Consider the following 17,559-nt stretch of genomic DNA (forward strand, 5'->3'; position numbering starts at 1 on the left):
TTTGCCATTGAAACTCTTCTATGTATTTTATACAGCTACGGTAGCTCAAGAAGTGTTAATTCAGAAGCAGGACAGATTGGGCAGGAAGAGCCTTTGGGGTCTGGGAGCTCCTTCTGCCTGCTCTAAGAATGGAGACAGGGCAGGACCATGGGTCTGGACCACCAGGCTTGGAGCTGGGGGCAGAAACCTCAGCAAGTGTTCCCAGGAAAGATCATGATTTAACACGCAAAAATTGATTATGCTTTTGTCATTATAAGTGTACTGTTCCATTATTCCAAGGAGAGATTAAAGAGACACTGAAGTCTAACCATGTCTCTTCTTCAAAGGAGGCAGGAAAGGAGATAGTATTTAATCTTTTTAAGCTCAAAACCAGCTTCCTTTTAGTAGGAAACCACTCAAATAAACTGTCCTGGCTGCGCCAGGTAGGACATTACACAAGGAAGGCAAACTTGCCCCCAAGGACAACAGTGAGCCTGACTGACAGAACGACATGGAAGGGTCAAGCTGTTGCTCCCATCATGCACACTCAGAAGGAAGCACAGCAGGAGGATTAGGTGGTGCAGCAGAGTCACAGGCACTGCACATCCCACTTGCAGTGCTCTGGCATTCCTGAATCGCCTCATCCTGCTTTTATTCAAAATTCCTTCATGGCAACAAGCACACAAAAACTGCAGGCAAAGTGTAACCATCAACAGAAATGCCCACGCAGTATCACAGAGTGGCTGGGGTCAGAGAGAAGGCAGAATCTTCACAAACATATTTATAGTGCTCTAAGACACTGCAGTCCTCTGGAGCACAGGGACTTTTAATGGAAAAACACCACGTATTTGTCGTGGTAAACGACAAGGAGCTGCACCAGCAGTACAGGAGCTGTCCAGAGTGGCATGGAGTGGGAATGCCATGGTGGGGGCTGCAGCAGGTCAGTGCCAGCTGGAGCAAGGCAAGGGTTAGAATTATGGTTAGGGCTCCCCAGCACAGCCCTGTCACCAACACGCGTCACCCCAAAGAGGCACCAGGACATGCCCCACCAACTCTCAGGCTTTGCACTGGGAGATCCAAATCCTGATTAATTTGGATACCTGAACCTGTAACTTCATGAACTCATTACCTTAGAAGAGTTCAGAGCTACTGTACCTTCCTTTGAGAACTCACCCAAACATTAAACCAAGTGCAGCTCTGCCAAGCGCTGCAGTTCCAGAGGGACATCAAGCCCTCCCTGAGGCAAGGAGCAGAGTCCAGCAAGGAGCAGAGTCCAGCAAGGAGCAGAGTCCAGCAAGGAGCAGAGTCCAGCTCCCGATCATGTAGGGCTCCTGCTGCATGGGGAGCGATGCCACAGCACCGAGCAGGGGAGCAGCAGAGGGCTGGGGGGTCAGGGGAGCAGCAGAGGGTTGGGGGGTCAGGGGAGCAGCAGAGGGCTGGGGGGTCAGGGGAGCAGCAGAGGGTTGGGGGGTCAGGGGAGCAGCAGAGGGTTGGGGGGTCAGGGGAGCAGCAGAGGGCTGGGGGGTCAGGGGAGCAGCAGAGGGCTGGGGGGTCAGGGACTGGGGTCTGGCTGCGGCTGTGCCACCAGCAGCCCCCCGGGACGGCAGTGAGGTCCCTCCTGCACGGAGTGTGCTGCTAATCCCCGGCAGCCACGCGATGGCAGCAGAAATATGGGAACACCGGAGTGGACGAATGCATTATCCCACTGCTACAAGGAAAAGGTATTCTGCAAACACAAGGCAACTGCTACGTGTAACCCAACGTCCGCGATGGTTTTAAAACAAGCAGAGAGTAGAAAAACTGTTTTTGCCCCTGAAATACAATAATTCACACTTTCTGCATTCCTGATATTGCCTACAGGGTCACCTGTGCTTCCCTGCTGTAGCACAGACACAGCACAGCCCTTTCCCCTGGCGACTTTAATCTGACCTACAGCAGACACAGCAAGATTCAGAGCACAGTTCCTGCTTCACACTAATTCCTGGAGGTCAGACCCCGGCCAAGGATTGGGAGAACCCCTCGCTGCTGGCACTGCCGAGCTCCTTCCCTGCTTCCCTCCATCACTTCTCCCTTTCGCTTCACACAGGGTATTACTGGGCAATTAAATGCTTTATATGTCCAAAGAGTATGCAAACACCAGCTAATTAATTCTCATCTCTTGCCTATAAAAAGAGGGAGCAAATAACATCCTACAAAGGGGTGGCCATTCAAATGTGCCAGACAGGGCCATACTCTGAAATCCCCTTTTGCAAGGTTCTGTGTCTGTGCTGCTTAGTGGGGACAACACCACACTGTGTTCAGGAATTCCAGTGCCTTCAACCCTGACAAGACTCTGCTCTCCCTGCTCCCCACTCCCCACACACACCTTGACGAGCGATATCTCGCTTTCCAACAGGAACTCGGGAAATTAAAATGTTTAATGCACCCCTGATGCATACAGAATTAGCAGCAATACAGAAAACAATGTTTGCTTTCCTGCCCAAGACCCAGTGAAATAAATAACTAAACAGGAGCTCACTAAAAGCCAGGCAGGGAAGGCAGAGCCACTGAGACTCCTCGCTTCCCGTGGAAGCCCTTATCTCCGTCACAGCCCACAATGCAATTACAAGATTACAAGGCACACGCTGCTCCAGCATCTGGATCCTCTGTGCAATCACAGGGATCCCTACAGAACCGGGAAACCTCTTAATCTTGCGAGGAACAGCATGGATTCTCCTCGCCGTGTGGCTCCCACTGACCCTGCTCCAGGAGCCACCTCCAGGGACAGATGTTCATTTTTCTCTGCACAGGCACAGAAGGGAACTGTGTGGTCAAAAGGTAAATGGTGACCACCAACTCTGGTCCATAAAGTATTGATTTTTTTTTGTTTTGCTAAACTGTCTCATCTACATTGCAAACCCTGGGATAAAGTTTGGACCAGTAGCCCTCCACTCCCATCCCAGTCCCCAGCACATTAAACCCAGCCCACAGAGCTAGCAATCCAATCTCCATATATTTTATTCTCAATATATTTCATTTCTGGCCACTGATCTTTAGATCTCTTATTGGATTTTGTTTTCGTAAATGGATTTTCCCACAGAGCTGGCAGAAAATAGATTTAATTTCAAATTTCTCTAAACTGAAATATTCAATATAAATGTCAATGTGTGTTTGTGCCATACAGTCCATGTGGTGAGACAAGCCTCGTGTTTCAGAGGGGTGCAGGGGGGCCTCCCAGCTTATTCTTTGTCTGCCTACTTGTTCTAATGTTTTTTTTTCATAAGGATGACTGAACAATAGAAAAGTATATATATATATATATGTATGAAACTTTTTTGCTTGCTTTGTTTTGTTTGGGGGGTGCAAAAATCAGTGTGATGTGTAGCCAAGATTCTCCCTCAGCAGAGGATTCTGCAAACTGACATCTCCCCAGACTCACCACAGAACAGTCTGGGTTGGAAGGGACCTCAGGGACTTGGGCAGGGACACCTCCACTAGTGCAGGTCACCAGCACGGGGTGAGAGCAGCACCAATCACTCAACAATTTCAGTCCAGCCCAGTGCTAATGTCATTAGTTCACAGAGATCCTTTTGGAATCATTTACATCAAAACTGCCTTTATATGCTAAATGAAAAATGCTCAGACCTCAGTGAATGGCACTTGAATTACAACCCTACCACATGTGGCTCAGCTTTATTCATGCTATTTATTAAACAGGGGAAAACACAGTGATGCAGCCAATTACAGAGCAATTACCTGAGAAGTGCTGCAAACCTGTTGCCTTGCACTGCAGGGACAGTGGTTGCCCTTGACTTGGGCAGAACTTGCCTATGGGCCACCTGCCTGGCAGAGCATCCCCCAATGTCACACACAGGCCATGATCTCAGCTGAACCTTCATTCTGAGACTCCCAGATATTAGGAAAACTTTTATTGCTGAAGTTAAATAAGCCATGACAATTAAAGGATTAGGAAGGTTATGGGTCTACTGAAGAATAAAATTTCCTGGGCATGTACAGGGCATTAGGAAAAGATGCCCAAACTCATGAGCATTTGCTGTGACTTTATGTTACTGGAGAATAAATCAGGACCCTGATACAGGAAAGGATTATTGATATGTATGTTCCCTTCCAAAGAGACTCCCAGGAGACCCATTCCAGATTTAATAATAAACCATACTCTCCCTTTCAGAAACAGCAAAACAACGCTCCCCATTTCCTAGGACTGCCACCAACACAGGAATTGTTAAGATGTCGTCATAACCCTGCATTCCAGGTGCCATAAACACTACCTGGACCAGGTAACAGAATAAAACCCAACCCCAGCTCATGAACAGTCAACACCTCCACACTTCTGCACCAGCATCTGCCCCTGATGCCCGTTGTGGGGACGTGTGTGTGCCACAGCAAAGGTGGGGAGATGTTGTTGGGCTCTGGTCTCCAATGAGCTACAGGAGGTTAAGGCTGGTTAGAAGGGGCATCAGTCAGATCTCAGGAGAGGTGTCAGGACAATGCTGTTTGCAGCAATGATGAACAGGTCTGGGTAAAACTGCCCCTCCTCACAAGCAGGTTTCTCCCTTGTTCAGGGCCGCTTGTTTGTGTCAATGTATGCACACGTGTGTCACAAGCCTCTCACATTAAACTCCCATTTCTCCTCCAGAGCCATTCCACAGTATTTCTCTGGAATGCATTAAACAGACCGACTGAACAATGCAATCTAATTAGTTTGCAAACTACACAGCTCACCTCTGAGGGCAAGCAAAGCCCATGTAAATTAAAGTGAATTGGCTCAGGCTGTCCTAGGAACCTCTCCCCAATTAGTGCTGCTCGTGTCACCTCCTCCGAGGCTGCTCCCACCCTCTGGTGACAACGGACCCACGACAGCAGGGAATGGTGACGTGTAAAACCATTTTGCAGTTCAACATTCCATGGTGAGTTATTTTACACGACGCAGAAGAGCCCATTTGGTCATTTACCAAAATGAAAGGTCTGGTCCTGGGCAGACGCCCCAGCCCCAGGCTGCAGGAGCCACAGACACTGTGCCCACCCCGATCACTCAGCGTTGGGCACAGAGACACTGCTGAGACCCAGACCCTACAGAAACCACCCTACAGAAACCACCCTACAGAAACCACCCTACAGAAACCACCCTACAGAAACCACCCTACAGAAACCACCCTACAGAAACCACCCTACAGAAACCACCCTACAGAAACCACCCTACAGAAACCTGGGCCAAGTTCTGACAGTGATGTCCCAGGGTTTATGCAGTAATTGAATAATCTAAAATTTTCATTCCTGTCCTCGTGGACTAATCTGCAATAGTGTTAAGGGACTGTTATGATATTAATTAAATACAAGTCCTGCATACAAAATTGATACTCTGCATCTCCATCTCCACAAGGGAGTTTCTCGCTTAATAAGACTGAAATAAAGTTTTGCTTTTTTGTGGTTTTTTTTTTAAGGAATCATAAACATTATCATATTATACTGAGATAACATACACCCACCTACAAGAGAACAAGATATTTCAAATACAGGAGCTGTGGTGCTTGGAGCAGGACCTGCGGGCACAGCTCTGCCCCAGGCTCGGGACAGCCCTTCTCCATAACCACTCCTCAGGCACTGGGGTTTGGAGAGACCAAAATATACTCAACACAGGATAAAGAGCAGCAGGATCAGCACTGACCTTCCAAAATGCAGAGGATGAGAAGGAAATTCACTATAAAAACATGACCTCATTTTAATTTTAGCAGCAGTTTACTATGAATTCACAGGACGGTGCAGTTACAGGTGCCTGGAAAAGTTCATGCACAAGGAAAGGCAAACGTGAGCCAGCCGACTGTGATCAGAGCAGCACGGATGGAAGGATGGCAGAGCTCTTCCAACAGCTCCTTACTATTATTTATTAGTTAAAATTTTTAATTATGTGAATTGATTAGGAACACATCGCCAGGGATCCTAATTAATTAGAATTTTTAAAAGGATCGCAGACCAGAGATTCCACAAAGAATTGCACAAAGAGGTGTATTAAGGGAAAGGCCAAATTAACTTCTTTCTGGTTTATCCAGTGTTTTCTAATAAGACTGTGATCAGATTAACCAAGTATTGCCCAGACCTCTCCTGCACAGTGATGCTAACCAAGCCAACAGCTTGAGGATTTCAGGCCATTCTTATTTGTTATCCACTTCGTTAAATAGTTTATTCCTCCCAATCCTTATTTATTTAAATGAGTGTTTTCCTATTTAAATTAGTTTATTCCTTATTTATGTCCTAAATTTGCTTTAGCTGCCTTGTCCATGCTCACCAAATCCTTCTGCATGGTTCTGACAGACACCAACATCCCCAAGGATCTGGTGTAGACTTTTAGTTTCAAAATGCATTTTTCTCTTTACTCAAAATTTGGAAAGACACAGGAGCCATCACATTGATGACACTCAGGAAGGAGTTAATTATCAAATCTTCTAATACAAATCCCTGTTCAGAACTGGCTGGTCAGTAGTTTCACAGGCCAGCATGTTCCTCCAAGCTGCCGTTTCCAGAGCAATGTTTGGATGCTATTGATGCTCTTGGCTGTCAGCTCTGCAAGTACTTTTCCATCAGTGCGACGATGATCCCTATTTATCTTCTGGCTGCAAGAGTCGCTGAGATGATCTGGCAGTGCCACAAGGCAGACAGTTATTTCATGCCCTGTTAAACCTGAATGCGGCTAACTACGGTATCATTCCAACTTTGAGAAAAGCCTTTTTTTGTTATTTTAAATCTGCTGCCTACATGCCCAAGTTGAGAACATCACTTCCTTTTAGGATGGTATCAGAAACCTAAACCCAGAGTGCTGTCTGTGAAGTACCATGGTGTACTGATCAAGTAATCAACTAACATGGTTAAAACTACATCATTCTGCCCAAGCAACACCTGGAGGTCAAGAAAATGAACATTTTCTGCATTGTTCAGAACAGAGACTGGCAGTGACCTCCCAGGTGCTGCCTGGGGATGAGAGGGCACAAGTACCTCCTTGGAAATAAAATATGAGGTACTAAAGTGCTCTTCAGCTGGAGGAGGATGTATGACTGAATGGTCAAACCCTGGTACGTCCAAATCGCAACGCAAGTATTTAACACTTATTTTCCTAAGTGGTGAATGTGATCAGCCATGGGGAGAAACCCTGAAAGCTGCACATCCTCCAGCTCCTGCGATGGCCCCATCTGGATTTGTTACTTTCCAGAAGACACACTTCAGTAAAACAGAAATCACTGGGTTCGGTGCCGGCCTATTTGAGCTAAACATGATCACCACCACATACACGCAGCTGGATCCTCCAAGGCTTGATGCCTCCATCTTTGGAAAAACCTGCCTGAAAGTCAGTTATTTCCTCCACGTGTTTGTGTGGCAGCCAAAGGTCATCACCAACCCCTTGCTACAGGTAAGGGGGTGCTACAGGGTCTGGTGTTCTGCATTGTGAACGTTCACACAAGTTAATTAAATCACACTCTGCAAACTCGAAACAAAAACAAGGCACCATTTCTCTGATACTGACTTTTTTTTTTTGTGCTTGTCATAATAAAACATTGTTATTGGATGTAAAAATTATGGAACAAAGTTATGCCTCTCTGGTGTAATATAATGCAATCCATTTAACACTATTTTAAACCCCAAAACCTCATTAGAGCAGACAGAATGTAAGAATGACAAATAGCCCAGGAGGAAGCCGGAGCACAAGATGAATTCTGGGCACTCGTCCCCTTCACATTGCTGGCACTGACTCAGGGGATGCCCAGGGGGTGTCAACACCAGCCCCGTGCAGGGAGCGCAGGGTGCCCACCACCCCAACAGGAGGGAGTCAGTGCCATCCAAAACACCTGCCAAGGTGGGCCTGAGGGTGAGGCTGGACAGCTCTGCTTCATCCTAAGTCCAGCCTGGAAGCTGCCAGACAGGCCTGGAGACACAGGCGAAGCTCTGCCTGTGGTGGACACCCCAATCACCCTGATTACACTGCTGCAAAATCAAATACACAACCACACTCCCGGCAGCCTCGCGCTTCTTGGCTGAAATGACACAGCTAAACGCTACAATTACACCTTTTAACACTCTTTGACCACTTTGGCCCTTTCCCCATGCAGCTGGAGTTTAAGAAAGAAAAGTGGTTTTACACAATGACATATTTTAGAATAAACACGCTTATTCCAGAAACACTGTCTCAGGTGAAATCATCTGTCTGAATGTCTCAGAGTGGCTGAATACTATCATCAGAGCAATGGTTCCTTCAAAACATGCACAGATTCTGGGCTGAATTCAACAGAAATTGTACACCTGTATACTGCAAGACCAATACTCGATCAGCACACGGAAATTATGGCAATTGCTACTAAAAACTAGCTGGGATCTGTGAGAATCAGGCCAGACCCATTCGAGCCACCACGGTTACACAGAGCACTGTGCAGCCCACCCCAGGTCGCCCTTGTGTGGTGTCTGTTGCAAAACCCACAGAGTCTGCCAGGAGATGCTGCGTGTGGAGACACGTCTGTGCCTGTCCACCCCTGTCACACAGCCCCCGAGAGCCAGCGAGCAGCCCCACAGCTGCTGGTGAAGCTGCACTCACAGTTTGCTCACAGGAGTAATAAATAAAGCAGATGTATTTGTTGGGGTGGGGGGAGCTGTGTTTTAACCCCAGCTGGCAACAAAGCACCAGGCCAGAGGGAGCAGCTGGGAATATTTTTCTGAAGGTCTGGACATTCTTGAGTTGAGGTGTCTCTAGGGGAGCCTTCTCCCAGCCAAGCACCACCCACAGCCAGCCCCCCACACGCTCCTACCTCCACTCCTTGCACCTTCAGCTTCATGTGATCCTCCCTGGTGGTCTTCCCGTCTTTCCTTTTTTTCCAGCAATATCCATCTTTCCTGTATTTCACTTTCTTCCTGTTGTACAGGATCATAGAACCATTCTGTGGTCTGAAAGCAAGAAACAGGTTTGGATTACACAGAGCAACAAAACCAGCCTGAGAGTGTCTATGAAGCAACATCCCACACACCAGTGAAAGGCTCCACAGAACAGAAACAGCCAGGATTTGACATCAAATAAATGTTCTCCTTTTGTTGCCGTTACCTGGTTGAACTGATATTTGCAATCTGCAAACTTTTATGTGAGGATCCTATACCTAATGCAGGAAGTGCAGGTTAAAGAAGAAAAAAAGGGAAATCTTATAAAATAGCCAACATTTTCACAGGATGTATTTTGACTGCTACATGCTGAAAATTAGAAAAAAAAAGGAAATTTAGGAAAAAAAAGGATTGCTGTTATTTAATTACAGACAATCTCTCTCTCTTGCTAACACATCAGCATGGTGAGATTCCAATCACCTTTAACGCTGCATCAGGACACGGATGTTTGTTTAAAAAGAGAAAAGGATAAAAGCATGAGCTTATACATGGGTTTTGCTGTTCTGCTTAGATCAGTGCTAGACAGGGAGTAACCTCCTCCCTTCTGAGCACCTCCTAGACTTCAAAGACACGGGAAACTGTTTTCCACTTAGAAACCACGCTGTCCCTAAAGGTGTGGTGACACCCAGCAGACAGGAGCCAGAGTGGTTTGGGTGTATAACAACATCCACAGAGGTTTTGCCGTCTGCTAAGCAGAATCACAACTGGGGCATGTCTGCTGCAACACTGAGAAATAAAAAATACTCCCCCCTGCTGGGAGGCAGCGAGCAGCCCATGCCAGAGGCAGGGGCAGTGAGCATTTTTTCCACATACACACAAATATTTATTGCCTGTGAGCAGAAACCCGAGTTCCATCTGCCCAAAATGCACATCCTCCTGCCCCCTGGGTCCCAGCAGCCTGGACCAAGGCTCGGGGCCTTGGGGGTTTGGGAAGGCTGCTCCTCCTCTCTACTCCTGTGTGTCACCCTGAAAATAAACCCCCGGGTGTCAGCCCAGCCACGGCGTCTGTCTGACAGCAGCACAGATAGTACGGGATTAATTCAGTGCAGATATTACATATCTCATTTCAGTGTTTATTCTATAAACCCCCAGTCGGTGCACATGTCAGCTCAAACCCTTCTCCCATCATCATCCATCCCAGAGGCACTGCTGGGACGTGTCGTGTGGCTGATGGCGAGTCACCCGTGCTCAGGGCGAGCGATGAGAGGACAGGGAGCACTGATCTCCTGCTTGGTGCCTCCCCACTCACACACAGGCTGCACAAACACAGCTCGATGAAAGGACAGCGAGCACTGATCTCCTGCTTGGTGCCTCCCCACTCACACACAGGCTGCACAAACACAGCTCGATGAAAGGACAGCGAGCACTGATCTGCTCACACACTCACACACAGGCTGCACAAACACAGCTCCAAGGCCCTCGAGGTTTCTGACGTCAGGGAAATCCTGCTTCCCTTCGGCCCCACGAGCACAGGGAGCACAGAGCAGAGCTCTGCAGCCTCGCTGCTGCTCTGCAGGGCTGGAACTGGGTTTGTTGCTTTATTTCTGTGATGAATAAGGAGCACAGTGAGAGGGCACAGGCAAAGCAGCTAACGAGATTTATATAAAATAGAGCCCAATGAAACAAAATCTCTTAAGGATCTCTGGAGCAGTTGTCGATTTTGATAAGAGTGTATTGAGCTGCTTTAAGGCTCACAGAAAGAGGCTGGGTTTTAAAGATAAATTCATGAGATGAGATGCAATTTTAACCTGATCTACACTGCTGCTGCATTTCACCCCCTATAAGGAAGAATGGAGAGGGAAGCTCTGTGCTGCTCATTCCTCAACATTCAGACAGCCCAGAGCAGCCAACTGATGAACAGCTGTGAACAGGAACCAGACACAATGAGGAAGTAAACAGAAAACAAGTTAAGATTAGGATATTTTGGATATTTGCTTTGTATCTGCCTCTCCATTGTTCTCATAAATTTAGGTCCATCTGGACCAAGATTTCCCCCTAATCACATTACTGCAATATTAATAACACTGTTCAGTGCAACCAGTTCCCTCTAAATTGTCACATCAAGATATGGTAAATGTCAGACATATCAGTTAATGAAAACTACATTTTACTGCCTTGGGAGCTGGGGGTGCCAAAAGGGAATTGCAAATATTGTAAATCCAAAAACTTCTCTTTTTCAGGATAACAGAGTAAGATCATCTAGAACCATTCCTTGAGAAGGTCCATGGCTCAAAAAATTATTTTTTATTTTATCATCTTGCATTTATTCCAATTCCAAGCCAAGGAGGATATTTAATGCAGCAATACAGATGTTTAATGCAGCTGCCATGAAGCAGAGGTACCACACACCAGACCCTTCCTGTACTGCACTGGTGCACAAGCCCCCTCCATCCCTGCCACCCACTGCACTGAGAAACAGCTCCTGCAAACAGCCTGGATGATGCTATTTTTCACCTGCATGATATTTTCTCTGGCTATGAAGTTATCATGGAGCCAAGGGACAACAGCAAGGGACTCTCTTCCATCTTCTGCATCTATGCATGATAATAATGAGAAATTAACTTCTGCTCTCCCAAAGGAGCAACCTCCTGGTGCAGAAACTGGCTGGGAAAACCTGGAGTTCTGGAAGAAGGCTGGAAAGCAACAGAGCCTTGCAAGAAAATATGAACACAAAGAGGACCAAGTCCTCAAATCAGTCTTCATCCAGGCCAATTTGGGAATGGGGAGAAGCGTCAGGAGCAAGTGGGGGCAGGTGCCTCCCACTCAGTCAGTGCCCTCCCATGCAGCAGCCCAGGGCAGGCAGAGCTCTGGGGACACCAAACACTCCACGTGATGAACTCCAAATAACCACCTACTCCTTTCTCCTTTTTGTCTGCACTGTGTGCAGCTGTATGGCCTCACACTGCAGCAGTGATGGATGAGGACCGTGGGTCAGGAATGCTCCTGACTGACATCATGCTCTCAGAAATACCTCATCTCTTATTTCTTGTTTCTGCCCAAGAAAAAAATCTGATGACAGAATTATTTCTCCCCTCAGAAATGCTGCTCTCCAAGTCTTCATTTACTCTGACATTTCCCCTCACTGTACCTGGGGCTTATCAGAAGATGAAAGCCCAAATGGAAAACAGAAAGAGGAATCTTGAGCAGTTGCAGCCCGGGATGTCACACCTGCCCTGGCCAAGCTGACACCCAGACACTCACTGCTGATTTAGGGAGTCACCCAAACTCATTAAGGACGGGGTCACCCATGCTGAGGCAGAACTGCAGTCCCTGTGTCGAGGGCATCACTCCATCAGCCCAGGGGTGCACCTGGAGGATGCTGTAACAGGTACCTGTAGCTCTCTTCTGTACCAACATTTACATGGGCAAATGTTTTCAAGACTGTGGGGACTCCATCCATCACAGCTTTAACACTGGCAGATCACACATGAATTGTTTTTACAAACCCTTTTTTTCCCCTCCCAAATAAACACTTGACTTTGACCCTCAGGCAATGACTCACACTTGCCCTAGAAGAAAAGAAACCCCAGTCCAGCCTGTATCAGTGAGACAAAAAACCAAAGAAAAGCCCCTTAATAACTTAATGGAGATGTTCAGACTTCCCAATAACTGCTGGGAACCAAGCAGTGTGTCACCTCACATGGCTGCTGCCATTACAGTCTCCACTCTCTCCACTGAAAGCTGGGATTACTGGCATGGTAACCAAAGGAATCACAGATTATGTGTTTGAAATTTGCCCTATCTTTGAACTCTGCAGGGATGAAATAAACTTCAGAAAAAGTCTTTTTATCTATGTAAGAAGAGGTATAAATCACAAGAAAATGTAAATACCCTGCAAGTTTTTTGTATCTAGAATTAAACGTCATTTGCATTTAAGATGCAAGTGAACTTACTTTGTATCTACAATATTTAAGAAGTTAAAGTCTGAAGTCACAGACTTAGCAATTTTATCCAGAGTTGCGGTTAACACAATGGCTAATCCCATCAAGGGAGCATTAATTGGTGCCTAGATGCTCCTTCTCATAGCAGCAGTAGGCCATAAAACTTAATCCTTGCCTCCTCTTTCCAGCATGTAGCCTCCGTGTTCATCAATAAAAGTAATGTGATTCATTAAGTATGGGAGTAATTACCTGCAGCTCCAACAAACAGGACTGAACAAGCCCGTGCCAGTGCCAAGTTGGCTCTTGTGCCATTGCACAGGACTGCCAGGGGCTGCCAAGGAAAGCCTTTCTGCACAATTGGGATAAATGCTGATGGCTGCAACACAAACTGCAGAGCACTACACAACTGCTGGGCATCTCTGTGTGTGGGCTGGGACACCTGGGGACAAGTCTTACCCCAAAAGCAACTTCTTGGGGCTACGTAAGGAGTGATCAGGATGCCAGTGCCAGGTAAATTCATCCTGCAGATATTCTGTTTGCACAATGCATGGGTACAGCAGTCAACCCCAGGAACATCTGGGGCTCTGCTGACTGAGGCAGGACCAGATCGTCCTCCCAGCAGCGATGACTCTGCAACACAACGCAGGCAGTGCCAAAAGCAGCGGCTTCACTGTGGGCAACGGGGCAGCAGAGTGGACTGTGCCCCCGTGGATGTCCCCAGCAGGCTGAGGAAAACAAGAGCATCAGGGCAGCTATGGGCACCTCTTGTAACAACAACTCCAACCAGCACCACTTCTCCTGTGCTAAGACCTCTATTCATGAATGCTTTGGGAAAGAACATCTTTGCTCTGTGTACTTGCTCTGGACACAACTAGGAAACAGGGAACAGTGCTAACAGCACTAGGAACAGCAATACAACTAATAACAGGATCTGCCTTCTCAGTAAACATTTACTCTGCTGCCATTTATACTTAATGGTATTGCAGCTTTGGCCAAAGAATGAATTCCACGAAAGACTCACCCAGCATCTCTGCCTATCATGGTTACTCAGCCTGATGAATTCCATCATTAACAATTTTCTTCTTAGAGCCAACCAAAAAAACCCAAAAAACCAAACCAAAAACCAGATCAAAACCAAAGAAGAGCTATTTCATTCCAGCACAACCAGGAGGGCGAGCTCTCTCTCCCACTGACACAGTGAGTCAGAACTCAGTTCAGCACCTTGTCCAGAGCTCACTAGGCAGGAAGATCCTTTGGAAACAGAGCTGTCCCAAAGCTGCATATTTAGTTCAAGCAGGTAACAACAGTTTTCCCCACATCATTTTACTGAGTAACATGATAATTCATGTGTTGATGGCTCTGAACCCTGTAACAGACTTGAAAGAGAAATTAGAAATAGTCTTTATGAACTCCTCAGAACACCAAGCAATTGAAGCATCCTCCTAACGATGTAGGACCAAAGCCGGAATATTAAAATTGTCATTAAGTGGAATGCACATGAAATGCTAGAAAGTCTTTTGGCAAATTATTTCTTGATATAATGACATGCTATAGAACTAAATCTTAGTACAAGGTATGAAAAAAGACAGTTAAATCAACTTTGTTCATTTAAATATAATTTTAAAGGAACTGGCGTTCATCTCTTTATTGCTCAAGGATTTTTATCAATTTCTTTAGCCCTCATTTATTTCTCTTCCCTACTTCCATGGGGATGCCATTTGATTTATTGGGAATTAATTCTTACAACTCATGAATGCTTTAAACTATTCTCAGATTAATCACCACAATCTCTGTTGGCACACTGAGGAGAGCCCTGTTCCCTCTCTGTGCTCACACACACCAAAGGGCTCCAGGCCCCAGGTCCCAGCAGCCTTTCTGCCTTCCCAGCACAGCAGTGACACAGATGTGTGCAAATGCTGCCACGTTCTTATGAGAGAGGAAGAAAAGGGAAGAAAAATTCTATTTATTTAGTTAACTTACTTTCAGCTCAACTTCCTCACTCATTACAACCTCCAGCTCAAGGCTAACAAGGTTTTCCCAACTGCACTAAAGTGAGGCCGTACCTTGGTTTTGTCCAAAACACCACATACCAGAGGAATTTGCCAGGACATCCTCAGTGTCCACATCCTTGGGCTCTGGCAGGTGTCACCTCCCCAGCACAGCAGATGGTGGGAACTGTGCAGCCTTTGCTGGGGATTGGGAAAATCTCACTGGGGACAGGAGGAGAGCAGAGTTCTGAGGAAGGAAAAGGGTTTCCTGGCTCTTCCTCTGCTAGCAGTGTGGAGGAGCTTGGCTCATGACTTGAGACACTACAAAAATCCATAAATATTTGAAAATTGAATAATAACTCATTAATTATAAATTTTAATTGAGAACCGCTTCAAATCATAAATGCAGTTTGACAGTCAATAAACTTCCAACACTGCAAGGCAGCAAAGCAGGGGTGGCTAGAGGAACAGGCAACGCTGGTATGGGAGGGATCAACTCCCCAGATGTGCTCCAGTATCCCATGTGCCCCCCATCAGCAAAGCCAGGCCTGGTGGAAGATGAGCAGAGCGCTCCAGGAAGGGCTGGAGAGGAGACAGGGTGCTGCTCGACAGGCACCACCAGCTTGCTCTGTCCAGGCAAAAGCATCATATGTAATATTGCAACTGAATTAAAAAAGGTTGATTTTCCTTGGACTCTGTTGATTGCTGATTAATAGTAACTATCTACATAAATCTGGATTAACCTGGAAACCAGAACTGGAACTGCCCTGGAAGCTGGGCTGACAGGGCTGGCTGTCCTCGGCCCTCAGACAGGACACCGGCTCTTTGCAGGGCTGAACCTTAGGACTGAGCCTACTGCTGAGGTTAGTTTGAACAGGGGAAAACACAAGTGACCACACTCCTGTCTGGGCAAAGCTCACTGCTCCAAACAGGTTCACAAGAGGTGGCACTGACCAGCCTGAGCTCTCGTCAGCAGTCACCTGCTCCGCCTGAGGCAGGTGCCAAACGCCCCACAGCAGCCTGTTCTCAGCCCTTCCTCTCTTTCAAATGAACCTCACAAATATAATCTGTTTATTTATATCAATTTAGTCCCATCAATTAATGATGACAAGGCAATTAACTAGAATGCCAGACAGTAAAAAATAACCACATAATGCCTTCTTTAGAGGAAATCTATTATGTGATTCCAATCGGTCTTCATTAACACAAAGTATTCCAGTAAAAGGTAGTAATCTAGTTATGGTCTGTGAAATATGAAGATCCACAAAGTCATTTTTCAGAATTAAGGGTAAAGTATTTTTAGCCAACGGTAGGGAAACCTTTCTGCATTTTTCCTGAAAACCTTTGCAAAAAACTGAAGAACTCCATAACGCAAGGCACTGGTACCAAGCAGGCTGTGCAGTATCACTAAAGAGGCACTAAATTCCCATCATCGCCTCCCTTCCACACAGTGTTTGGGTTCTGGATCAAGCCAAGAGCACGGCAGCATCAATTTTCTCCATCCCTCATCCAACACTTGCAGCACAGACGCTGGCACCAGCGAAATGAGTCTCAAACCACCAACTATAGTGGTCTACAAACACCCTAACAAGCAGTTTTTGGGCTGAAAGTGTTCAAATCAGTTATTCAAATGACGACACAATACACCACTCATCCTACCCACCGCTCTCCTCCACACCTTGGCTCTGCAGCTGCTGTGAGGGAGGATGGCACGGACCTGACCTGGCTCAGTCCCACCTGAGGGACTCAGCGAGCGACTTGTGCGCAGAACAAGGACAGTGCATTCGCTCCTGTACTTCAGGGGAGGCACTTCAGAATTAACACAGAGGGTGTTAACTGTACTAACCTAATTTACCAATTTTATACAGTAAAGATCCAATTTTTAGTGAAAATGAGACAAAAAATTTACATGAGTCCGCAAAACAATAAGCTTCACGTGGAAATACACATTTTCCAATTTTAAGCCTTATTCCCCTTTAAAGTTATTAATAAACTAGTAGACGATAAGAGAGAATTAACCCCAAATATAGAAAATCCTGCAAACAAAAGACACAGACAAATATAAAGGTACTGAACCACTTCTCCAAAACACGCCCAAGCTGTTAAGCATTCTTGACTTAATTTCTAATGAAGCAGCTTAAAAAATCCCAAATTCCTACAGGAATGTGTTTACAATACAAACTCAATTATTGTCTCATTCTGATGCTTATCTTTTCTTACACCCTCTCAGCTCATTCTACTTTGGAATTTAATTACATTCCAGTAGTTTTAGTTGAGATGAAATTATACATTTTCAGATTAATTTAGACTGAACTAACTTTTGATAACAGACAATCCTTTTTCTATCATGCCCTAATTTGAGACCCTCCAAGTCAGCACAAATCACTCTTTTAAACCCCACATCACCCTTGCTATAAAGCCACACTTGCTGTCCCCAAACCCAGCACAGCGCCCAGCACTGCTGGATCAATGTTTGCCCAATCTCCTTTGATGAAAACCTTCCTGTTTTCCTCTTTCCTCTGTTATTTTCCAAGCTCAGGTCGACATAGAACAGTCAGGGGGTGACTTCCCTACACACTGGGGCAGTAAAGGTGCTACCTTTTCTGTTTAGTTAAAAACCAAGGGCGATGTTCTCGCAAGGACATTTCAGCTCTGCCATCACAGGAGAAGTGCAAGATGGGAACACAGGCCTGAAGCACACCCAGCTCCCCCAAACCAAACCCCCCTCAGCTCAGCCAGACCCTACCATTTCCCAACAGACACCACACTTCCTGTGGGATCGCCCTGCAGCACCATGCCAG

At 46.3% G+C, this 17,559-nt stretch overlaps 1 protein-coding gene across 10 annotated transcripts in view; it reads right to left on the reverse strand.

The window, feature by feature from the left end:
* The window catches only part of CAMTA1 (calmodulin binding transcription activator 1), a 222,024-nt gene that overhangs the window by 135,212 nt on the left and 69,253 nt on the right, over positions 1–17,559 (reverse strand). For all 10 annotated transcript variants that reach the window (XM_064678278.1, XM_064678277.1, XM_064678271.1 and 7 more), the window contains one exon: positions 8,766–8,901. In XM_064678278.1, coding sequence (XP_064534348.1) covers positions 8,766–8,901 — 136 coding nt within the window. The remainder of the gene's footprint in view (positions 1–8,765; positions 8,902–17,559) is intronic.

Source organism: Pseudopipra pipra, chromosome 22, assembly GCF_036250125.1.
Source record: "Pseudopipra pipra isolate bDixPip1 chromosome 22, bDixPip1.hap1, whole genome shotgun sequence".
Lineage (NCBI taxonomy): Eukaryota > Metazoa > Chordata > Aves > Passeriformes > Pipridae > Pseudopipra > Pseudopipra pipra.